We start from the raw sequence: 26,603 nt of genomic DNA, 5'->3' as shown, positions 1-26,603 counted from the left end.
CTAACTGTGTATTATTTAAACTCAAGCCAGATGTAGAAATATTTAAATAATCTACATTTTAAGGCTTTTACTTCAGTCCTTCTAACATTCTTTTGTATTTTTTCAGCTATTTTGAGGTTTGTAAACAATAGTCTTATTCCAGCCCATCAATGCAGCATAGTGGAGTAAAAACATTGTCCCTTTCATTCCCTTTGATCTGTGAGCCAGAGACACACACATTATTTATGGCTATAATCTTGAGATCATTTTTGAACTTACAGTGCTCTCTGAAGGCAGGTCCTCTTTCTGAGGTACAGCTTGATGTTTGGCTGCCTTTGGCAATCATTAAACTGTCCACTATACCCAAAAAGTCTTTATGATTCTGTGTGATTATGTTGTTGTGGTTGTTATTTTTAACTCTTCCAAGTGATTTTACTGTGATAAATACAGATTTTTTTGTTAGTATTCTACATTTATTTCCTGGTCTTTATTAAAAAATACATGTCATATCTCAGCCAATGAAGAGTACCTTGTACATGCTCTCATACAATGATATATCCCCACTGATGATGACTGTGCTCTGTTAGCATGATGTTTTTCTTTTTTTTTTTTTTTAATTGGTTACCAGGTGTGCATGCATACAGTGCTGGTTTTCTCATATTGGTGGTTTTTTTCCGTGATCTTGGGCTTTGTAGTTGTAAATAGAACCATAGTGATGACCGATGCCTGAACTATGAATAACATAAAATCAGAATATCTGTTCTTTTGGAGTATCTGAAGCCTAATGTGCTTCTGCTATACATTTCTCCACACTGAAATAAACACTCCAGTGTGCATATTCTAAAGAAAAACTATAAAGCTGTGGGTGTGGGACTGAAGAGGAATTTTAATAGGAGCAGAGAAACTTCGGGGGAAGAGACTGACTGAGTCTCACTAGTTGTACTGGGGTGATTGTTTGTATAATGTACGTTTCTGGCTTAATGCTATAGTTGTGGCTGATGAGAAGCTTTGGTGCAATTGTTTTTTGGAAAAAAAAAATACTTTCTAATTAACAATTTCTATGTAGTCTTAATATTATGGAAGTTTTTTTTCTAAAAGCTCCCCCAGGTGAATAGAAACTTTCTGAGGTGTAAATGAAAGTCTAAAATGATCATTTTTTAAACACTTATTTTTAAACATTTTAATACTCTTTTTTTAAAGTCTAAAAAGATGCACAGCTTATATATTCAATTAGTTACATTTAAATGCTGAAACAGATTCTGATGACTTTGCCTTCCCTTTTCTTCTTACTCTGACTTCATTGCTTTCTTTTTCAAGCAGATGTTCCACATAGCATTATTATTTTTTTTTAACTTTTCCTCCCAATCTACAGAGATTTATCCAAATGCATATCACATTACATATGTCATTTTTCTCTGACAGCATCTGGCTAATGCATTTCTTCCTCACTAATACGAATTAGAGTTTCAGAAGGCATACATTAAATAAGAAGTGTTTGAGGTTCTGCATAACCATTTTCAGATGCTAGTGGGTCAGCATTAAATCTCATTCTTTGACTATACTTACAAAAGCAGCACATGCTTTTTTTTTTTTTTTTTTTTGCTGGCACACTATATGCTCTCTGGAAAAAAAGCATTCCTTTGACCACATTTTTGGTAACATCTTTCCTGACATTTCATGAAGCATATAAAACTTTGGAAGAAGGTATTTGGTGAAGAAAAGTGATTTGGGGAGCTGACAGATAGTCGGGTAGCTCAGCTTGATAAGATTTTTATAGAAGGATGTAACCGATTGCTGATTGTTGTGTTATGGTAGAGTTCGTTTCCAGAAGTCCAGTCTGTAGAGTCCCTGTTAAAGCATTTGTGTACATGCTAGTATTATTTCTATAAGACATCAGATCTCCTTGTCTCTTTGTATGAGTGTAAAATTTGGCACTGAACTGACCTTATGAATGAAAGTTACTGTAAAGTAGTGGTCAGTTATATCTGATGTGGTCTTCCAGAATCTTGTTTTGGTTGTGAGAATAAAAGTAGTGCTTTTTACTAATCCTCTATGGTTAGGTATCCTGGCTCTAATAATAATAAATAATAAATGTCTGAAGGGAAAGCACAAATAACAGTAGTGCTGTGTTTAGATCTGCATCCAGCACAGTGCAGATAGCACTGCAGTGTCTGAGCTGATACTGAGCAGTACTTGCACAGAGCCAAGGACTCTTCTGTCTCTGCCCACTCAGTGAGTAGATGGTGATGCGCAGGAGGCCAGGAGAGGACACATCCAGGCAGATGACCCAAACTGGACAGGGAGACATTTTATGCTGAGTAGTGCTGTTCTCAGCAGGGTACAGGTAGGGGAATCGGAGGGAGGTAAGCTGCCTTTTTGTTGGCAGCTGGGTGAGCAGCAGTTTGCCCATGGGAGGTGGTGGGTGACTGACTTCACATGTGTTTGGTTTTATTGTCTTTTCTTTCACTTCTCTTTCACTTACTAAACAGTTTTTAATGTGATCCACAAGTTTTCTTGCTTATGCTTTTCTCCACTCCTCCTGGGAGTAAAAGGAAGGAAAGTTTGTGGTGTTTAGCTATCTACTGTGGTTAAGCTACAACAGTTACACAGAAGCATGGAATTAGTAACTCGCTGAAAGTTTCAGCAAATATATCAAGAGTAGACAGTTTACTTTCTACATCTTATCTTTTCATCACCTTTCACAAGGTAGTTCTGTTCTCTTCTGTCTTTATACTTAGTCTAGGTAATTATGGAATTTTGTAAGAACTGTAGGCGTGGAGAAACAAATACTGCGCTGCAACATTCTGATTCCTTTGTCAATGTGTTCCATTACTGCATTTATAAATTCTTGCCATCCTTTCAGTTATTCAGAATAGAGGGAGGGACAGCAGAATTTCAATATAAAAGTATAACCAACATTACTTGGCATATAAGAACATTTGCACTTCATGGGAGATTTCAGTTTCTCGTTTAAGAAACTTACTTGAAGTAGAGATGCTCAGGTGAACAGAGTCAACAGATCAGCACTGAAGTTTAGTTCTGTTGTGTGATGTCTTTATTTCACATGGACTAGCCCTGTTCACTTATATCTTTTTACACATCAAGTGAACACTGAATGTACGATATTAATTAATTTTCACTATGCTCAATTACTTGTTCAACAGATTCTAATGTTGTGTCTAACACAGTTGATGAATTGTGGTTTCCCTGAATAACGCCATAGACAGTGTTTGCAGCTCTGCAGGTCTTGAGGAACTGAGAAATCTGTTAGCCTAGCACTGCTGCTGGTGGTTTTTTGTTTTTTCCTGAACACTTCAAATTTAACGCGGAATCTGCACTGTTCTTATCTCTTGAGTTTGGGATTTGTGTACATCACAGTCAGTAGCATCACGTGTTGCAACAATATATTTGGATTAAAATACTTTCCCTTAACATCCTCTTTCTTCGTACTTTTTTTTTTTTTTTTTTTTTTTTTTTTTTTTTTTCCCCACTGATAGTTGTTTCCTAGCATCAGGAGGTCGGAAAAGGGTGTTTCCAGGCATTGTTCATTTATTCTGTAATCGAAATAACCTTTCAGATGTGTACGAAAAATCAGCCAAGGGTCGCTTGCATAGAAAACTGCAAGAAACTTTTCTCCTGACCTCTGTAATCACTTGTCTTTTGCAGTCTCTCAGTGGATTATCCCTGTATTTGCTTTTTCAGAGAATTAGAGCCCTTAATGTTTTGATGAGAACTTAAGTACTAGGCAGGAAGAGGGGATGAGGAAGAAGAGTGTAAGGTATTTATCTTCAAAAGCTTGTGACTGAAATGCAAATAAATCATAGTTTAAAGAGATAGGAACTGGGGGCAGGTCATTGTTCTGAGACTCAAAGGACAGGGAAAATAAAGACAGTGATGAACAGGCTGAATATCAAAGGAAAGAAAAAAACTGTTTAGCAGTGGGTACCAAGAGATGCATTTTTCAAGTTTTGAGGTAAATGTGCAATAACAAAGAGTAGTCTGTATAAGCAGAATTTTACATTGCTGCATTTTGGGATTCATATTAAGTTATGTTTTCACTGTATAAATACTTTTGTATTTTTCAGTTGAGACTTGTCATGACTGACTAGAATTTCTGGACCCTGAATCGTCCTCTAAATTTCAGTGTTCCTTCTTAGCATCAGGTCCTGTCTCCCTGAGGTTTCTTGCTGCCTCGTGAAATCACTTTCACCCAAGATAATCCAAGAGCACTTTTAAAAAAGTCAAACTTAACTGCCATCATATAGCTAGACTGCTATGGCTCACAGTTGTGTCTATCACTAAATTATGATTGTCCTTGAAAATGGTGGCTGTTAGATGACTAGAAAAAACAGAAGACAACTCTGGTAATGTGGCTGAGGTCCATTATCGAGGGTCTGTATATCTTTGGTCAAGATAAACAAATTCTGCTCTTCAGTTCAGAGCTTAGAAAGATAAAAATTGTTGAGATAAGCATTTTATTTACTGTCTGAAAATAATTACTGCACACTCCATCTGAAGCATCCTTTGGTTTAAAACTGAAAAAACAGTGCACAAAATTCACTGTTTTGGAAAGCACTTAACTGTTAATTCTTTGGATATCAATGTGTACCAGAGGAAATTTGGAATTATAAAGGAAAAAAACTCCATATTGTACTTAAATATTTATGTTAAGTATTTTTTTTTTTTCCTGTTACTTCCGCACTTTTAAAGCAGTGCTAGTACTTCAGCTAGATACAATGGTAGTGTTCAGAAATAATAGTAACGAGTTCCTAAGTGATCCTGCAATACTCATTATAATATATATAGTTAGCCACTTAGTTGAACAGAAAGTTTTAAAAGCCAGTTGAACGCTTCCTGTCTTCTAAAATTTGACTAATTGCTGTACTCTCCAGCAGTAGGATGTATTTGCTTTGTCTCAATGTAGCTGAAATCACTTTTGACTCCAGTTTGAGGAAGGAACTACCATTTGTCACGGATTTGACCAGATCAATCTATGTCCGTGACAGGGGCGACAGGCCTCTGCCCTCCCCCCCCCCACCCCAGTCCCACAAAAATGGGAAGGAAGGAAGGGAGGAAAAGAACAGCGGCAACAATCTATGGAGGAAAACTTATTTTACTATAATATTGGAATACAAGGTAACACAATAGATACAATTTAATTGCAATTGAGATTAATAAATCAGATTAATAAATCAGACAAGATGAGAGAGGGAGAGTTCCCGGGACCGATTCAAACCTGAAAAGCTTGGAACGGCTAGGAAAGCACCCTCCAGCACCCACTGCCAGGCAGCAAGAGAGCGCCCCCCCCCACCCGGAAGGGCCAGATCCCGTGACTTCTGTAATGTACAGGGATAGGTAGCTGGGATTGGGCAGTGACACTTTAATGCCCCGTACACTACATGATGTTTTGATGTGGAATACTGAAATACAAAAACAAAAAAACATAGAACCATGACATTCCACCCCTTATTCTACATCGTTACATCATGCTTAAAATATATATACATATATACAAACAAACAAAAAATGATTAAAATGCACACATGGCTATATACATATACATAAAATTAGTAACTGCACTCCCCCGGCATCAAGTTTCCTTGTGGTACACACTGGACATCCCCATTCTTCTGCATTACCCACCAAGTGGATCCTGGTCCCTGGGCAAAAACTGTACCACGGAGAGGTTTGCCCTTTCCAGAAGCTGGAAGAACCCAAACTGCCTTTCCTAACATGTTCTTTACATGTACAACAGGGACTTTATCTCCCTCTACAGTATGTAGGGAACTGGATTGGTTAGGACCATCACGATTAATAGATCCTCTGGTATTGACTAACCAGGTGGCTTCTGCCAAATGCTTCTCCCAGTGCTTAAATGTTCCGCCACCCAGTGCTTTTAGCATCGTTTTTAACAATCCATTGTATCGTTCAATTTTACCAGAGGCTGGTGCATGATAGGGAATATGGTAAATCCACTCAATGCCATGATCTTTGGCCCAAGTATTTACAAGAGAATTTTTGAAATGAGTCCCATTATCTGACTCAATCCTTTCTGGGGTGCCGTGTCGCCACAGGACTTGTTTCTCGAGACCCAGTATGGTGTTTCGGGCGGTAGCATGGGGTACTGCATATGTTTCGAGCCACCCAGTGGTTGCCTCCACCATAGTAAGCACATAATGCTTACCATTGCGAGATCGTGGCAAGGTGATATAATCAACCTGCCAGGCCTCCCCATATTTGTACTTTTGCCATCGCCCTTCCTCCCACAGAGGTTTCATCCTCTTGGCTTGTTTGATGATGGCACATGTTTCACAGTTATGAATAACCTGTGCAATGGCATCCATAGTTAAGTCCACCCCTCGGTCTCTAGCCCATTTGTATGTTGCATCTCTCCCTTGATGACCTGAGGTCTCATGGGCCCACCGAGCCAGAAATAATTCACCCTTGTTCTGCCAGTCCAGGTCTATTTGAGCCACCTCAATTCTGGCAGCTCGATCTACTTGATGGTTATTTTGCTGTTCTTCAGTAGCCCGACTCTTGGGCACATGAGCATCTACATGGCGCACCTTCACAACCATAGTCTTTGTTCGGGCAGCAATGTCTTTCCACAGTTCAGCAGCCCAAATAGGTTTACCCCTTCTTTGCCAGTTATTTTGCTCCCACTGCTGTAACCACCCCCATAAGGCATTTGCTACCATCCATGAGTCAGTGTAAAGATAGAGCATTGGCCACCTCTCCCGTTCAGCGACATCTAAGGCCAGTTGGACAGCCTTTACCTCTGCAAATTGGCTTGATTCTCCTTTCCCTTCGGTGGCCTCTGCAACTTGTCGTGTGGGGCTCCACACAGCAGATTTCCATCTGCGATGCTTTCCCACAATACGACACGATCCATCTGTGAATAGGGCATATTTCTTTTCATTCTCTGGTAGTTCATTGTATGGTGGGGCCTCTTTAGCACGTGATACTTCTTCTCCTGGTGGTGTTCCAAACTTTTTACCTTCAGGCCAGTCCATGATGACCTCTAGGATTCCTGGACGGCTGAGGTTCCCCATCCGTGCTCGTTGTGTAATCAGTGCAATCCACTTACTCCAAGTGGCATCAGTAGCATGATGGGTGGAGGGAACCTTTCCTTTAAACATCCAGTTCAGCACTGGCAGTCGAGGTGCCAGAAGGAGCTGTGTTTCAGTACCGACTACTTCGGAAGCAGCCCGAACCCCTTCATAAGCGGCTAAGATCTCCTTCTCAGTTGGAGTGTAGTGCTCTTCAGACCCTCTGTATGCCCGACTCCAGAATCCCAGGGGTCGGCCTCGGGTCTCTCCCGAGGCTCTTTGCCACAAACTCCAAGTGGGACCGTTCTCTCCAGCAGCAGTGTAGAGGATGTTCTTTATACCCTGTCCCGTCCGTACTGGCCCTAGGGCCACGGCACGGGCTATCTCCTGTTTAATCTGTTCAAAAGCCTGCTGCTGCTCAGGGCCCCATGTAAACTCATTTCTCATTCGCGTCACATAATGAAGGGGGCTTACAATGAGGCTGTAGTTCGGAACATGCATTCTCCAAAAGCCCACTGCACCCAGAAAAGATTGTGTCTCTCTTTTGCTAGTGGGTGGAGACATAGCAGTGATTTTGTCGATCACATCTGTCGGGATGTGACGACGGCCATCTTGCCACTTTATACCTAGGAACTGAATCTCCTGGGCAGGTCCTTTCACTTTGCTTCGCTTAATAGCAAAACCAGCACTCAGAAGAATTTGGATTATTCGCTCTCCTTTTGTGAAGACTTCTTCTGCTGTATCGCCCCACACAATGATGTCATCAATGTACTGCAGGTGCTCAGGAGCGCTGCCCTGTTCCAATACAGTTTGAATCAACCCATGGCAAATGGTCGGGCTGTGTTTCCACCCCTGGGGCAAACGGTTCCAGGTATACTGAACGCCCCTCCATGTGAAAGCAAACTGTGGCTTACATTCTTTGGCCAAAGGGATGGAAAAGAAGGCATTAGCAATGTCAATGGTGGCATACCATTTGGCCGCTTTTGACTCCAGTTCATACTGGAGTTCTAACATGTCCGGCACAGCAGCACTCAGTGGGGGTGTGACTTCATTCAGGCCACGGTAGACCACCGTCAGCCTCCATTCTCCACTGGCTTTACGCACTGGCCATATGGGGCTGTTAAAAGGTGAGTGAGTTTTGCTGATTACTCCCTGGCTCTCTAGTTGACGAATTAACTTATGAATGGGGAGCAAAGAATCCCTGTTGGTGCGGTACTGACGCCTGTGCACCATTTTTGTAGCAATCGGTACCTGTTGCTCTTTTACTCGCAGCAACCCCACAACAGATGGATCTTCTGACAGGCCAGGCAAAACAGACAGCTGCTTAGTGTTGTCTGTGTCCACAGCAGCTATTCCAAAGGCCCATCGATACCCCTTAGGATCCTTGAAATGCCCCCTTCTGAGATAATCAATACCTAGTATACATGGAGCCCCTGGGCCCGTCACAATAGGATGTTTTTGCCAGTCCTTACCAGTGAGGCTTATCTCGGCCTCCAACACAGTCAGTTCTTGAGAGCCCCCGGTCACTCCAGAAATATGGATTGATTCTGTCCCTTCATGACTCGAGGGCATCAGAGTGCACTGTGCACCAGTGTCCACCAGGGCCTTATATTTCAGTGGTTCTGATGTGCCAGGCCATCGAATCCACACAGTCCAATATACTCTATTATCCCTTTCCCCCCCCTGACTGAGGGCAGGGCCCCCCTATTCATTACCTGTGGTAACTGGAGCAACTGCACGGGTGGTAGATCTGCTTTGTAATTCTTTCACCCGGGCTCGTAGTACAGGAGTAGGTTGACCGTGCCACTTCCCCATGTCTTCTCCATGGTCACGTAGGTAATACCATAAGGCAATTCGCGGTGTATTACCCCTTACTTGAGCTGGAGAGTGTTTGCTTCTAACAGCTGAGATTTTTGATCGTGCACATGAGAAGGAAGGTTTATCGTCTTTAGTTAGGTGGGCTCGGATCATCTCCTTCATCTCCTTCATCTCCTTCATTAGACTCTTTTGATTATCCTGATCTTCATCAAGCGTTTCTGATACTGCTACAGGTTTGTCACGGTTAATCAGTTGAGACACCTGCTCCGTCATTCTTGATATTGCAGCAACGGCAGAATGAATTGGGGACAGCAATTGTTCGTAGTTTTGGAGCGTAAGAATTAATTCATAAACTAAGGGTGTTCTCTGTTGTTCCTGGTATCTGTCACACGCTGATGTTAGTGTAGCGGCATATTTGTCCGGTGCTGTTGTCACAATTTTCTGCCATATCTCAGGCGTTGTCCTCACCTTTTCAGGGTCACGGTTTTGGTGTGGTTGGTTAGGAACAAAGTCAGGGTCATACAACATTTCCACCACGCCTATTTCCCTCAAATACTGGATACCCTTTTCCACTGTATCCCATTTTTTCATTGCAATCTTCAAGCCATTTTTGAAGGGATACTTTTCCTTCACGGCTATTAACACTCGTTCCCAGAGGGAGGCAGCCTCATCCGAACATCGACTAATTCCTCTGTCAATAGCTGGATCTCTGGCAATGGCACCTAGTTGGCGAGCTTCATTACCATCCAGAGACAAGCTATGGGCCCCACTGTCCCAACAGCGAACCAACCAGGAAACAATACTTTCATTCAGGCGCCGTGTGAACTCCTTTCTTGAACCTTGGATTTCAGTCATCTTTAGAGGCCGGCGAGTAGTAATAGAGACTTCCTCTTCATCACTCTCTTCTGCATGTCTCTTAGTTTTCGCTTTTGCCTTTCGTGGTGGTGGTGGTTCTGAGGAGGGCCCCTCGCCTGGATCTTCCTCCTCCTCCTCCTCTTCTTCTCTTTTTCGTTCAAGACGTGAAGACACTCGTTTCCATTTCTTGCCCTCCACAGGAGCAACTGGTATTGTTACTGGTGTCTCCTGTGATTGATTAGATTTGACTTGGGGATTTTCCCCTTTGGCTTGAACCTCAGCTCGGAAACTCTCTCTCTCCAGAATGGTATTATATAGGGCACGGTAAGCACAAGCCAAACCCCAAATAAGTTGTACCTCCTTAGATTTATGTAAGCCGCATAGTCCCTGACTCAGATACTGGCTTAGTTTCTCAGGATCCCACAGGTGTTCAAGAGTAAAATCCCATGACACTGCGGGTCCCCATGCTTCTAAGACCTTTCCTAAACCTCTCCATATTCCCTGCCAGTCATCATTCTCTGGTTTCAGAAGAGACTCCTTCCTCTTATTATTCACAATTATGAATACAATCAGAGAACTTAATGACATGCACACCAACATGAGTATTAATTCAAGATTCGAAAAACGTTTGACAAACCGAGAAGAAAACCTGGAGACTGGTCTGAACATCGTGTTGTTTGTAAAATTAGCTATTCCATTTGGGATGTAGTTGTTTGTGAAATTAGCCATTCCTTCTGGGATGTAGTTGTTTGTGAAATTAGCCATTCCTTCTGGGATGTAGATGTCAAAGTTCAAATCATACCACATTGCAAATAGGTAAAACATAGGTGTCTCCATCAGTGTCATTAGGTACCTATATATGGTTGCAATTCCACAACACATAATTATGAGCTGGATTATTGGCCAGTAGGTTGTGACTAGCACCATTGCTTTTAATCCTTTACCCAGCACCCCCACGATAACGAGTGGGTTCATCACTGGTGCTTGCTAAAAAAGGGTTAATGAATTGAAGCTAACAAGAGGAGGGAAAAAAAAAGGAAAAAAGGCACTACACAGACTAAGTAGTGCTCAAAGTTTACAAATATCCCAGAACACTGGCAGTACGCCTAATCTTTCAAGGTCAGGTTTTTCAGCACAGAAACCTGAACTACTGATAATGCTCCCTAACGAAGCTCTCTAAGAGCAGAGAGAAAAAGAGATTCGTTCAAAAAGCTAAAAAGCAGTCGCCCCACGTTGGGCGCCAAAAAATCTGTCACGGATTTGACCAGATCAATCTATGTCCGTGACAGGGGCGACAGGCCTCTGCCCTCCCCCCCCCCACCCCAGTCCCACAAAAATGGGAAGGAAGGAAGGGAGGAAAAGAACAGCGGCAACAATCTATGGAGGAAAACTTATTTTACTATAATATTGGAATACAAGGTAACACAATAGATACAATTTAATTGCAATTGAGATTAATAAATCAGATTAATAAATCAGACAAGATGAGAGAGGGAGAGTTCCCGGGACCGATTCAAACCTGAAAAGCTTGGAACGGCTAGGAAAGCACCCTCCAGCACCCACTGCCAGGCAGCAAGAGAGCGCCCCCCCCACCCGGAAGAGCCAGATCCCGTGACTTCTGTAATGTACAGGGATAGGTAGCTGGGATTGGGCAGTGACACTTTAATGCCCCGTACACTACATGATGTTTTGATGTGGAATACTGAAATACAAAAACAAAAAAACATAGAACCATGACACCATTTTATTTAGTCCGTGGAAAGGTTCTGTAAACTTCTGAGCTATTGTCTGGCAGTGTACACATTCCTGAAAGTCAAAAAGCATTGAGATAAATTCTACTAACAACTGTAAGATAAAAATGTTACTGAAGCTCAGCATAAATTGTAATTTTGAAGTAGTGTTTTCTGTAAATATTCTCAAACTCTAATGTGAACAGCCCAAAAAATGTAAGAGCAAACTGTAAAAATTCTGGCGTGCCTGTTAGTATGGGCATAAGTTTTGTATTTATCAAAGAGTTGAAGGAATTACCTTCATATAGATCATGTACATGATTTGAAAAAATTAGATGTGGAGACTTCATACATTGTTATGAATTGTAGCCATTAGAATTGCTATTGGAATCGTATGTTTCACCTTTTCTATTAAATTGTTTTGTTTTTTTGTTTTTTAATACTATCAGTTCGTGATGTTTTTCTTGTTCCAAGTATAGCATATAGTTTTCTGTGGTTTCTGGGAAGCTTGACTGTTTCCTGTGGAAGGTCCAAAGCAAAAGGTTAGAAGTCTTGCACTTTCCAGCTACTACAAAGCAAAACTTCAATCAACATGTGCTGTTGAGAGGCTGTAATTCCAGTAGAGTATCTGCTGGTGTGAAGAGTGAGCCAGAGAGGCTGGAAGTAGTACTCGGTCAGAAAGAAAAAGTGGGATTTCATGATACTTATACAATAACTGTCAGAAGTATAGCCACTTAATTGTTGAAATAGTACACATTTTATAATAGAGGATTTGAAAAGGAAAATGTGCAGTATTACAAAAGACTAATAAAAACAAATACTGGAAAGGAAGTTACAACCCTGAAGCATGGTTACTCTTCTTTGTAACAGTGTGATTTGTACCTTATGACCTATTCAAATTCAGACAGTGCTGAGAAAGTCCTAAAGATTTTATATGCATCACAAATCTCACACATTCTTTCAGTCATACGGTCCTAAAGTAGATTTTCAAAGTTTCTAAAAATTTGCTAGTTACTTCCTCTTTGTAGTTGTCGTATTTTACTTCTTTGCTTTCTTTCTTGTAGTTTTGATCTGATGGGTATGAAGACCTTGTAAAGGGGTCATCTTCTCTTTGTATCTGTTCTCTGTGGAGCTGTTTGTAAGACGCATTCCATTTTTTGCTTCTCTGATTCAGTGTGAACAATCCCACCTAATGAGAGAGCACGAAGATGTGCAGGAGCAAACAACGCTACGCTATGAGGAGCGAATCACAGAGCTGCACAGTATCATTGCTGAATTAAATAAGAAGATTGATCGATTACAGGGAACAACAATAAGGTATGGAAAATCTCTGAAAATTCTGTGCCATGCAAAACTTGATGCAGAGCATGGTGTGAATTACGCTGTAAATATAAGTTGGTCATGACTCCTAGGTCATGCTTGTTAGAGCTGGTACTTAATAGCTGCTCTTAGTTAAGGTAGTAGGGTATCATTGAAAGCACAGAAGTGCTGCATTCTCAATGGCAGAGTCTTGTTCTGTTCAGCTTAGCAGGCACTGCAGAGCACTGCATTATGCTAAGTTTTTTATTTCTTATCTTAGTGTACATGCAAAGAGAAGAAATAAGTGATAGCCATAGTCATAAGGGAAGATATAGCCAATCAATCTGCACCTCAGCTTTTCACTTTCTTCTGTGTCATTCTGTAGATACCTAAGATGAATGAAACACTTCTAATGGGAAATACAGATCAATTGGATTTCAGTGTGCTTTGCATCTACCTGTAGTTGTGACAAAATCAATTGTATAACTGTTGTAAAATAAGCTTTACATTTGACTGCAGATGGACACTTTTTTTCTCACTTGAACTAGTACGAGAAAAGAGTGTGTTAAAGGTTTAGCTTTTGGGGATGCAGGTAAATCACATGAATGTATGGATTTTCTACAGAGTGTCCAGTTACAGTTGATGCCTTTGTAAATAAAGTCTACTGGATGTGTATAGCAAATTTTCAATCAATTGCTGGCTGAACAGGTTTTTATATTTGCTTCATTTCTTTTCGTTGTGGACATTTCTCTTAGCATAAGTCATTACAACTGCTCATTTAACCTTTCATTAAAAAATTATTATATGCAAAAAAAAAACCCAAGATGCGTTGTACTATAAGAGAAGGTATCATCATGAAAATATAGCTTTACAATAGAAGTAGTGGAATTATATGGTGTTAATATTATATGAGAAAATAAATGCTGTAAACTTCATGATGGTTATAACTGGTGATGATCATGGGGAGATATTTTCAGGGAAGGATTTTCTAAACTGATAGTCTATCTCTGAAGAAAATCCCATTGACTCCCTTATTCATTTGTGCTTGCTACCTCTGCACGTAGAATTTCTTTTCATCTCATTTCAAGTCATCTTTCTTTTTAGCATGAGACTGCCCATCCCACTCCCCTCTCTTCCTCTGGTGAAATTTTATGAACTGCAAAGGCCAATTAAAGAATGGAATCTGAAGTGTGAGAGCTGAATATATATTTTTGCTTCAGTAGCAGAAAAACACTCTGAAAATCGAGAAAATTGTACATAGAAGAGAGATTTTTTTTTTGTGGAATCTCTGTGGCAAGTTAAATGTCAAATATATATCAAGATTTCCTGATGAGATCCTGCTGCTATTTAAGACAGTCAGGTCTACCCATTTCAAACCGGGTCGGTAAGAAAGAGATGGCCCAGTCTGAAGCTGAAGGAATGCCCCTCTGTAGCTTCTTTCATCTTCTTTTTGTGTATTGAAATAAAGCACAGTTTTGTTGAACGTCAGAACTACTTGTGTTCAGGCCAGTAGGTTAATCAAATGGACAAAGATTAATCAAATAACAACTAGCATTTTTAAAAAAGCAAGTCACTTCAGATTTTACGTTGGACTAGATGATCTTTGTGGTCTTTCCCAACCCTAATGATTCTATGATTTTAAGCACAGATGTTAAGACTGGATAGATACTGTGTTTAAATGTATCTATAAAAAAAAGTAGTTATGGCATGAGCAAGGAAGTGAGACATTAGAACTGACTTTGATACAAAGTGCATGTATGTTGCTTCACATAAAAAGTGCTGTTGTTACTCTTTTGGGGTGCAAACTTTTGAAGGCATTAGAGTAATACTATGGCAACAAATGCTATGCCCCACCTCTCTGGTTTTGTCATATGAGAGCTCATTTTTGCTCCACCTGTTTTGATCCACTCTTGTTTTACTAGTAAGAATAAAAATGTTTATTAAGTCAGTGTTGTTTTTTAAATTTCCTTAATGAATGGAATGCCCTGTTTTCTGTGGCTATCCAATTATTTAGTGTTTAGGTAGTAGAAGAGAAATATTTTTGCTAAAAATGTAGTGCATAAGTAGAATTGGAGAGATTTCTTTGTTTGTAACAATGACTGAAAGAAATAAAACTAATGCTTTTTGCTGCCACTTTCTGTAAATTCAGTGTGGGATTTTCTTTGCGTCACTCTTCAGAGGCTGTTCCATCCCACAGAGCAGGGGTTGTGTAATTGCTGTCACTGCTGGGACAGATGTGACTCACCACACTCCACCCTTGGCCATCATGAGTATGAGCTGGAGCGATGTGGCTGTTCCCAGGCCTTAATATTTAACACTGTCTTGCTAAATCAGGTTACAGGGGGTATTCGAGTTTTTCATATGACTGTAGGACAACTCCATGTAGTATCAAGAGGAAGCTTTTCTTGTGATACCACAACATTTTGGCTTTCTAGAAGCAGTTTCTTGATGTTACTTCAGCTGCAGAATAGATAAATGTTTCCCTAATGCTAACACAGATTGTTTGGTATTTTCATGTGTTGTTTTTAGGCTGTAAATATAAACTTGGGTAAACTGCTTCTTTATGACATCTTTAGGGTCCTTTTCAATAAACAGAAATATCCTGGAAACAGTTAGAAGAAAATAGGGTTTCATGGAGAGTTTTCATCTATCCAGCTGACACTGTGTCATTTTTAAATTTTTAACTGTTCATTTGAATGTGAGTAGTGTCCTCAGAAGGCATGTAGAACGTAAGCAGAAAATAGTGTGTAAGTTCAAATTAGGCATTGCAACAGCCTGAGGAATTCTGGAAGATTGTGTAAACTGGTGATAGTCTCCATTCCTAGATATTCTCTATCTCTCACTCTCTTTCTTCCTACCCCCGACTCCCTCCTTCTGATTTTTTTTTTCTCCTTGTGTAACTGTGGGTTTTGAACAGCTTAGAACATAACAGCTGTTCATAACATGGCTTAATAAGGCCAGGTCTAGAAGAAAGCTTAATTTGCATGTTGATGTCTGTACCTCTTCCCAAGTATATTTGATATGCTGATCTTAGTAGCAGTTACCTTGTATGGGATTTTTTTTGTGTTATCTTTTTTTTTTTTTTTTTTTCCCCAGAAATTTTCATGATTGTTCTAGGTTTGCTAGCCATTTTGTGGTATAACACATTCCATGTGTGTGATCACATGAAGTTAGCTGCTGCTCTTGTATTACATTCTTCCTGCATTCCTAACAAAAATGAGATCACCATGGTTGTGGGAGCAAGCCAACATTCATCTGAAGTTTTCTCATCATCTTCTGCTGCTCTGGACAGCTCAGCTGGTTTGAAAGCCTAGCCTTGCCAAAAAAAAAAAAAAAAAAGGGAGATGCACAGCTGTAATTTATTGCGTATTAAAGCTGAAGGAGACTTGCCTGTACTGATACTGTGCAATTAGAAGAGCCTCTTGCTTGTCTGGTTCTTTATGTCTGACACTACAGAATTTGTCCACCACCTGCTATGGCAGATTGGTTACGTGATGGTTGATGATTTGGAGCAAAAGAATTCTAAATAACTGTCATGAGGGTGCTTTTTTTCAGTTGAGCTGTCTGGAGACCTAAACTTTGGCTCTGTTTTTTTCTTGGAAAAATATAACTGGGTGGCAATGCCTTGGTATTGTTGTCTGGTAGGAAGAGAATAGGAAGGGGTGGCTATATGTTATTTTTAATATTAAGCCTCAGTTTTTGGACAAACAGAACTAAGCTGTTGAGTGGAAGAATATGTGGTGTTTGTGCATGATCTTGCAGAGCCTTTACCCCTCTACTGAATGATGCTAGCTTGAAATTCCTGATAGAGTGTCAGCAGGATGCATGTAGCAGTGTTACTCCATGCTTTTCCTATTTCAGCTTGTCAAAGGAGAATGTTTTTACATTTGTTGGTTCTCTTTGACCAAATACAAGTTGTGTACTTCTTTTTTTTCCCTCTCAAATTATGTACAACTTACAAGGCAGCAGAGCCAATCAAATGAGGCTTTCCAATTGTAGAGTTGTATTTGAAATGTTTGGACATTGAAACAATTCTAAAGCGTGGAAAGGATTTACAAATTATGCTGTAGTATGCTAACATGGAGTTACGTTTACATTAAAAGTGAATACTCCTGACTTCACAGATCTTGAGTACCACCTTCTGTTCACTCACTTTAGCCTGAAATAAAACATGTTTGGAAAAAAAGATTTTTGTGGAGTTAATGAAGAAGTAGAATGAGTAGACCACAGCATCACAAGAAATAACAAGACATGAAATGGCACTCATAATCATACGTACCCAGTGACCTAGAGGTCTGATTACAGCTTTTCATTCTAGATTCCATTTAGTTTGTAGGTGAAAACTACTTGAATTCAATTCAAATAGCAAAACTGTTGTGATGGTGTTGGGCTCAGCAAACAATGTCTCAGACCCACCTGCATTGAAGTGACTCCCATACTATCTGTAGTTTAATGCTCTTTGCTTATAGATGAACTAGTTTAGATAGACCTCAAGTGTGTACAGAAAGAGAGCAGCTAATCTTTGGGTTGCAGTGCTGATATACGTGCAGAATTTTGTTTGAGAGTCCTAGAATGCATAACAAATATTTGTTCAATAAAGTGGTTGTTTAAAAACTGCTGACATCTGAACTGTGGAACTATCTAGTGTTTGCAGGTGTGACAGGAATGCACCTTACCGGCGCTATACAAGAACTCTGCAGTGGTGCAAAATGATGCTGAATATTGACTTTTTTTCTTCTTTTTTGAGCATTTGATATTTGATAAAGATTTTCTCAACATCTGTCCTTTAATTGCAGTCCTTGATTGTATCTAATGTGAGGAAAGTAGGAAGTGCATACATATCTATAAGAGACGCTTTTTTATTCCACAACTGATCCCAGGCTAATCTGTACTTAGAAAAGCTTGATATGGACTTAATTGCCTCCAGCTAACCATTATGTTCTAGAAGTGTAGCATCTTTAAACCAGAGAAAACAAATACCTGCTTTCTCCAGCCCGGACCTAGATGATGGCAGTGGGAAAAGAAGGAACAAGATGGCTGTGATTCTTCTGTGTTATGATTGGTGTTGTGGAAGTTCAGTGAGTCACCATAAGGTGTGAAAAGCCTTGTCCTTCCAGTGCCATTGAGGAACTGCTCTCCCATTTTGGAGAAAGGGAAATCTCAAATGGTATCTTCTGCTACTGCCAACTGGAAAACTGTCATTTTCAGCCTCACGTTGGTTCAGTAGGTCCTGATAACCTTGTGTACAGTGTTCTTTCTGTTATTCTGTGAGCATTCATGGGATGCACCTGTTGCAAACTTTGTGATATTCCAGAGTTGCCACCGTCGCTGAAATGCTGATATTCAACTCTGTACAGAGTTCCCTGTAATTCTCAGATTCACAGGGATGAGCTGTGGAGACACTCTTCATTTTGTGAAGTGACAGCTGTGCATAGCTGTCTGGAATGTGGCTTGTCTTTCATATCGCTGCTGCCACTGCTGAAAGGCACCACCCACTGCCTGACTGTGCTCACGTCCACTGGTTGATCTCCATAGGCATTCAGCAAGAATCGATGAATGTCAGTGGGTGCCATTTTTTCTACATGGAGGAATTCAGTGATGTAATGGAATATTGGTGGGAAGGTTTAATCTTTTCTGACATACTACCATCTGCCTCTAATGTCATGGGCCCACATAATAAAATGAGAGGATTACTTCTGTGGCAGTCTTCCCAGTTCTCTCACTTTCTTAAATGTATTGCATAGTATCTTTAAAACTTTTATTTGATCTAAATCTCAGTTTTAACCAGCTGAGCTGCATATTTTGAAATGCTTCTGATAAGGTCTGGATTTCTTTGCACTGAAGCAAATGCAAGGAGTAAAAGAGCATTATCATTTCTGTAAAATTACATTTCAGTACCTTAGGAAACCCTGCTTAAGTTGAATAGACTTGATTCATAAATTGTTACTTCTGCTGCTTTGAGAACAGACTTTTTTCTGTTAGCGTTTTATGTACTCACAGGCCTTTGTCTCTGCTGTTTCTGCCTGGCAAATCCAGACAACGCTCCAGGCTAAATCCTGCAATATTTCTGCACGAAACACTCATCACCATGTATCTTACACACTGCAGACTTACAGTACAGATGCCCCTCCCATATGCAGATCCCAGATAGCTCTTTGCTATTTCTTACTTGTTCCAAATCCTGACAATTCTGTTCTCATGGTGTGTTACTTTATTCACAATCCTGCTGAAACTGCAACAGAATAAATCTCTGCATTTGATTTGAAGATTTAAAAAAATGTCTGTTTTCTTCCTTGTCAGATGGACTCTGTACCTGGCTAAACTGGTGTTTTTCACATATTTAAAATATGTATGTTAACGTCAAAAGAATTGCTGTGGAAATATTTTTTAATCCAATCAGCAAGTGGATCAAAAGAGAAAATATTCACAAATGTTCCCAGACAAAGCTATTGTTCATTTACTTATCTTCTTTCCCAGTGCTTTGAACTCTTCATATAGAGACAGAAGGGAAAAGCCTTCATTTTTTAAGATTGATGGATGTAGCTAAAGTCTTCTGTGTCCCAAATAATTTTGGTAGAACTGTCTTGACAGATAACTTAAAACCTAGTTAATTGAGGGTTTTTATTCTCCATAACTTGAGCAGTTTTGTACTCAGTCTCTTCCTTTTGAAAAGAGAAACTGAAAACCTACTTCTTCCCAGGAGAGTTGGATACACATACACAGATATGTATGTGTGTGCCTTGCTTTTCTCTCAGGCCAATGGCATCCTTCAACAGAGGAGAAAATCAAATTCTGTTATTCCTAATCAACTATGTGATAAAAGCAACGTGTGCTCATTACACGTGGTCTGTTAAGGAGTTATTGTAGTGCAGCGTGACTCCTCCTTGCACATGTTCTTGCTTGCACTCATTTCCACTCCTTGTGTCACTGTATGGTAGTTTGGAGTAATAAGAATTGGAGTTTAAAGAAATGGAAACCAGGTATAGGCTGCTCTAAATGTGAGCTGTGGGAACAGCCCAATTACAGTTGGTTTGTGGTACAGATATAAAACTTTCTCTGATGACTGAACAAAATGCCATTAGAATTGTGTGGATTATTTCACAGAGTTGCATATTTATTTAGAGGTTTCGATTTTTGTCTTTGTTCTCTTGTCCAGGGAAGAAGATGAGTATTCAGAGCTGCGGTCAGAGCTCAGCCAAAGCCAGCATGAGGTTAATGAAGACTCACGCAGCATGGACCAGAATTCTGTTTCGGTACCTGAGAATCAGTCCACCATGGTCACTGCAGACATGGGTGAGCAGACATGAAATCATGGAGTATCACCTCAACCTCCTCTGGGCTGAACAAACCCAGGGACAACACCTTATCTTACAGTCTGTTTGTCACCTTCATAGCCCTTCTTTGGATGCTCTCTGATAATCTTATGTCCTTCTTAATGAACACCCATTGCAGAAAGCAATCCTTTTTTGTAGGAGAAATCATAGCCTTAGAAATGCCAGTCAAAACATGGTGAAGAAGTAAACTGAGGCTGTGCTAATCAAAGAAAATGCTAGAATAAAATGAAGTCTAGCAGTGTACAAGATAACAACGCTAACTTTAGGGATTCTTGCCTTTTTTTCCACATTGTCCTTCTGTGCATAGAATATCTCCTTCCTGTTTTTTTTCTTTCGGTATTCCTTTGAAAGTAAATTCTTTGGGTGTGTAAGCACTGAAATACATATTGATATATATTTTACCCCCACGTGTTGGAGTAAAAAAATCATAACCTTGTAAACCGTATTTGGCCTTGCTTACTGCCCTTACAAAGTGACCCTCAGTGGCTGAATAAAAACTGCAACATGTTACAATAGAGTAACATAATTAGATATGCTGCTCTACTCTGCAAGATATACTGAGGAGCATTTGTATTTTAGCTCTTGCTAAATGTTTTGTGGAGTGGTAGTGTAGAAATAATACACAGCAGAAAAAATGCTTGCCACTGTTTTTAAGAAGCTATAAGAACCGTTGATGCTCTTCTGTTATGTGATAAATCACTTGGGTACCATAAGATCAGTAGTTTCTGCAAACTCTTGACTAGTAAGTCAGCAGTGTCAACCAGCACATTTGAGAGACAGCTTACAGGTGAATACATTTTTCTGTCTTCTTTAGGGTCTGTTTCTCAGCTGTAGCCAGATGTGAGCATCATAATGTCATTAAATGTACCAGGCAGAAGACTCAGAAAAATCTTTGAGGGTAATCAAATCAGAATAGTAGGCCCTGAATGGCAAAAAATAACCAAAAAATGGCACCATGTAACATTTAAAATTGAAAATGTAGTTTTAGCTGTAATCTCGAATTTTAAAATTATAAATCTTAAAATTGTGTTTTTCAGAAAAATATTTTTAAACTAAGAATGAATATTGTGGATGCATAGGGAGAATGTTGTCTGTCAGACTGGAGGAAGCTCGTGATTGCAGTTAATGTGTGTATTGTATTTAACCTTGTCAATTGTTGAGGGAAAAATGACGGATTGTAAGGGTATACCATTCAGAAAAGGAATGCTTTTCTGCATCAGATATGTCTTGGGGTAAAGTTTGTACTTTTACCACATCACTCAGTACTGCAATGTAGTATTCTGTTTTGTTTTAGATAACTGTAGTGACTTGAATTCAGAACTACAGAGAGTGCTGACTGGTCTGGAGAATGTTGTCTGTGGAAGGAAGAAGAGCAGTTGCAGTTTATCAGTGGCAGAAGTGGACAGACATATTGAACAGCTCACGACTGCCAGTGAACATTGTGATTTAGCCATTAAGGTAACAGTAATATTAGGCTGTAAGTGTGGTGTATTTATTGCATGTGTGACAAGTGTTAATATTCTGTAGAAATGATACCGCACATCACAAGTCAATGTACCTCACAGAAGTCAATTCTACTTCATTTTATGTGGTGGACAGGTACACCTGTTATACATCAGATTTTCCAAGGAGTAGAAGAAGATACTTGTAGACTTCTCGAAACAAAAGTGCATTTGCATTATCCTCATTTCAGAGATAAGAGAAACAAGGACTCTCAGCAGTTAATTTACTTGCTGAAGATTATGCAGCAAATTAGCTGTTATTTGCCCAAGGTCACACAGCTAGCCAGTGACTGGTAATTGACAGCACAATGTAGAGTATGCACTGAAACTTGAAGATAAGGTGCTGTAAATGATATATAGGTTGTGTCTTCGATATATTAAAGTACAAATCTAATTTATAAAACAAAAGCATGTTATGGTATATTAATTCTGAGAAACAAGTAATTCAATTCATACTCATGTTTCTTGGTTTTGTTATGCATTCAAAGTAATAATAAAAAGGAATGCCTGATCTGACATGCAATGGGATTGTAATTCAGAACCTGAAAGCAATGGAGTAGTAGGTTGTCGTGTGTGGAGAAAGAGGTGAACACGTTTATTGTGTCAGGTGGAGAAGCATCAGTGATCCAGTTATACGAAAACAAATCTATCAACACTTTGCTTTTGAGGGAAACCTGTGACCACTCTAAGCTGCTGAGTCAGGCCTTTGGCATGCTGCTGGGAATGGTCTCCTCAGCTCTTGATGGTACTTGAAGAATTTAATTGCTTGTAAAGAAATCAGTGTTGAGGAGAAGCTTGGAGAATGGGTATGTATGAGACATTCTGACTCCTATGTATCTTGAGAATGGTCTTAAAGCAGCTTATTTGAGTGTCTTGGATTAGGATCAAAACTTTGAATGCTGTTGAGCGTTTTCTGGAGTTCTCAGAAGTATGTACTCATAAAGAGAGAGATTGTGGATCTTGAAAAACAGGCAGAGATTGGTCTGAGAGACACAGAAGTCTCTCTTCCATTATTTACTGTTGATTCTAATTAAATGCTGTGAAGCTTTTATCATTATGAGTAACTATTGGCAGCTTCTTCCTGTTACAAAGCAGAATTTTTCTCTCTTCACATGATCTCTACATACTGCATAGCCATTGTTGGACCATGAGGGGAAACATATTTCCCCACTGCCTTTTCAGTAGAGTCTGGAATTGTTTGTGTTAGGCAAGTGATAGCATGCAAAGGATATTAACCTTTCAAAAGGTAAGAATCTCTCTGTCATTCCCTGATTGTGATTTTGGGAAATGTGTCACTGACATGCTTAATTCAGCAGTACCTACATGTTGAGGTCCCTCACCTGCAATTCCACCCATGGCTGCAGATTGTTTCTCCTTTCCTATGTCCTCAACAGTTACAAATCTATCCTTTAAGAAAATTTCTTTAGAATCAGCTGATCAGTGCTTCAGATGTTTTGAAAAGTAAATAACAATCAAATCTGGGAACAAGTACCTACTAATTAGCAAACTCTGGTGATTGAAAAAGTTTTAAATATTTCCTAATGGTAACTACTTAAAACATGGTAGCTACATTGGGTTGAACCAAAAGTCCGTCCTGCCTGGTGGCAGATGTCAATGGAAAAACTGTTTCAAGCAGGACATGCATAGCATGTTCTTCTCCTTACTTCAGAGATGTTTCCAGCAAGATAAGTTTAGGAACGTCTTCAGCAAAAAGTTGTTTTCATGTTTTATCTTGTTACAATTTTCTTCTGTGTTTGTACCTGATGTTTTTAAAACCTGTCTGAATGTTTGGACTCCATAAATGCTGTCAGGAATAAGTTCTACCTTTAAGTTATACCCTGTGAAAAAGTGCTGCTTTTTGCATCTTTTAAACCTGATATTGCTGATGTTATTTGCTAGCATACCTGTAACACAGAACACATGTTGTAAGAAAAGCAAGGCAAAGAGCGTTGCCTATGTCAGAGACAACACTAGAATTACTGTACGACTTTCTGCCCTGTGCTCAGAGCATTGCATCTAACTTAATCTGCGAAATCAGTCTGTTAATTCAATCTGTTAAATTACACCTGAATTTATTTCTTTTGCAGCAGCATGCCTGTTAAAGCTTATCTGTTATACTGCTTTGAAGAAAAATAAACAGCATGATATTTGGGCAGATATATCCATGTGCAACATACATGGTTTACTTATGTGGAAGATGAAGCATGTCGGTTGTCAAACCATAGAATTCTGGCAATAATTTAATCAGTAAAAGGATATTGGTCACATCAAAATGAGGGAGCACAGGAGCAAGCAGAAGTGTCCCTCTGCTTTATGAAGGATTATAGGGGAGCCTTCAGTATCACTGCTAGACCTGTGCTAATGCTATCACTTCATGAAGTTTGCTTGAGACATGTAGGTCTAAAGTAATATAAAGGAAGATTGTAAATTGTTTTGTCTTACAGAGATAATGCAACACACTGCTCTTTAAGAAGTTAAATGAAAGTTACTAACAAATATGTAAGCAGTTACAGTTCAGATACTCTGTCAGTTGAGTTTTATATTTATTAGTCTAAATGCATTGTGGTTTTATGGAGGAGAGTTGAAATGGAATTTAAAAGGACAGACTGAATCTGATTGGAAAAACCTTGACCCTACTTTTTCTACGGAGGCTTGTAGTCTGATCTTCAACTTGTTGTTGAAAAGTTTACTTCCTTTTTCATTCCACTGAGGTACCTTGCTGTGCCCAGAAAGTAGTTAATATATTGATAACCATAAATAACGACTTTTTTATTATGAACAAATAATGGTATTTGTTGGTAATAGTGGTCACTGGTACCACAGTGTACCTCTTCTGGAAACAGTGGGAAGATTTCTTGCAAAAAAAAAATAATTTTGTTTTCAACTTGACTTGTCCTTTTCATCTGTGCTGTAACTGAGCCTTTTATTCCCTCCCAGGTAAAGAATGTAAACTTCTAGTCATTTTTGTTATATGAAAAGGATTTGATTTTTGTATATAAAACAACTAGACTATTTTTACCGTGGTATATGAGTAACTAATCTTACAAATTAAATGTGAAAGCTCAGTCTTTGGCTAAAACATTCTCTTGGGAAGTCCAGTGAAGTGAAACTTCTCTGTTAGTAGTTCTCAAGTACAGTCATTTATATTCCATACCTATCACTAACATATTAACATAGACTGATTTAAAAGAGATTCAAACTCCTACGAGGAAGATTTTTATTTCTTTTTCTCAAACATCTTGGATAAGTAAATACATTTAACACAGGCAAAGTATATGTTTGTTAGTTGCATAGCAGCGTAAGAGCTCCTTAGAAGAAATCTGACACTTGGTGTTGCACTGTATTTTAAGACTTAAATGACCAGTTGGGCTGTTGATTCACTGCAGTGTTCCTTTGCTGGTAGTGTGTGCATGTGGTTCAGTTTCAGCCAGTGGAAGATGTTCCATCTACTTTGTGCTGAGTGGAGCCTATAGGTTGTAGCTCTGAATAAGGGAGGGGTCGGGGTGGAAGTACTAGAATGAATTATGTCCCACAGAAAAATGGCCTTTTTAGATAGTAGAAGGGCTGTAAAATCTTGTAATTTATTTCTCTGTTCCCTGTGGGGAAGAATGTACTCAGGGTTGTGGAGAGGCAAGAATCTTTTCTTTTTTTATTCTTTCTCTCACCCTTTTTGTGGGATTGGCCTACTGTTAAGAAAGGCCCCGTGTCCGTGCACCACAGCCCATGTTCAAGCTGCTGCTTCCTGAGTGCTACCCAGGCAGGGATACAACAAGTGTGTTGCTTCCCTATGGTAGGTAGTCATTAATTTGTTTCTTTTTTTATTTATTTATTTTTAAATTTTTATTTATTTTTTTTTTTTAGATGAATTTACAAGGACAGCTGTCACTTCTGGGTATTACAAAAATAGTAGAACAAATTTGCACTTAAAACATCCTTTTGCTTTACTGTAGATCAGCATGAAATATTTTAATAAAATGGTCATCCCTCATAACAAGCAAAAGAAGCCAAATAATGGTGTTGTGGGTTTGGGTGTGTACACGTAATTGTGGAGTTGCTTGTTTCGCACTTCTGTACCATTAATCTTATGCAATTAATTTACTTCTTCCTTTTTTTACGCTGACTATATTTTTTCAGACAGTAGAAGAGATTGAGGGTGTCCTAGGACGTGACCTTTATCCAAATCTGTCTGAAGAGAGATCTCGATGGGAAAAGGAACTTGCTGGCTTGCGGGAAGAAAATGAGAGCCTCACTGCCATGCTCTGTAGCAAAGAGGAGGAGCTGAATAGGACCAAGGCCACTATGAATGCTGTTCGTGAAGAAAGGGACAGACTGCGTAGAAGGGTAAGGCCTTAGAACTGTCTGCACACATACTGCATAGATTGATCTGTGTTTCAGGGGAAAACTAAGTCGTCCTGAGTAATTTTGTCGTAAGAACATCTTCCTGTATGCGCTTTAGGGTTTTCTGTTTTTAAAGCTGATATGTGTAAATGACAGAGCTAAGACAAAATTGAGCGTTACTGACAAAAGCTCATATGATAAGCAGCTGACCTGAAGTCAGAAAGTGTGTGTTAGCAGGAATTCTGATGTTCATCTCCACTGAAGCATATGTAACTTGTCCATACAGAAAGCAGATGTTAATTTAGTGGATTTTCCTGTGAGGCATGTTTTTTCCTGTTAACAACAAATATTGCTTTGTTTTTGATGGAAATTCAATTTGTAATTAGGCAAAAGAAAAAGAACAGGATTCCTGTCTCTGGGTAATAATTCTCTAAACTGAACAATGCAGAGTCCCAGCTATGTTCTGTTTCCACATCTACATTTTATGGTGCTGCAGTGTCAGATAATGGCTTTGTGCTTTGTGTGAAGTCTGTAGTAAGAAAGCTGGAAATTTGTTTACAAAAAAGTAGAAAAAGACAACATGACCACAGTACCTGTTGCTTTTAAAAATAAGTTAACTTAATCTGCAAGATATAATTTTGTTATTAATTTGTCTGTTCAAGGTTTATGCTCAATTTGAGTAGCTGTTTAGACCACCAT

General features: G+C 39.4%; 1 protein-coding gene across 4 annotated transcripts in view; it reads left to right on the top strand.

Moving 5' to 3' along the window:
* Positions 1-26,603, top strand: part of MCC (MCC regulator of WNT signaling pathway) — a 206,983-nt gene that overhangs the window by 132,855 nt on the left and 47,525 nt on the right. For all 4 annotated transcript variants that reach the window (XM_048931366.1, XM_048931365.1, XM_048931364.1 and 1 more), the window contains 4 exons: positions 12,606-12,748; positions 19,887-20,023; positions 21,359-21,522; positions 25,701-25,907. In XM_048931366.1, coding sequence (XP_048787323.1) covers positions 12,606-12,748; positions 19,887-20,023; positions 21,359-21,522; positions 25,701-25,907 — 651 coding nt within the window. The remainder of the gene's footprint in view (positions 1-12,605; positions 12,749-19,886; positions 20,024-21,358; positions 21,523-25,700; positions 25,908-26,603) is intronic.

The sequence above is a fragment of the Lagopus muta genome, chromosome Z (assembly GCF_023343835.1).
Source record: "Lagopus muta isolate bLagMut1 chromosome Z, bLagMut1 primary, whole genome shotgun sequence".
NCBI classification, from domain to species: Eukaryota; Metazoa; Chordata; class Aves; order Galliformes; family Phasianidae; genus Lagopus; species Lagopus muta.
The sequence above is the reverse complement of the archived record's forward strand: the minus strand, read 5'-3'. Positions and strand labels throughout refer to the sequence as shown.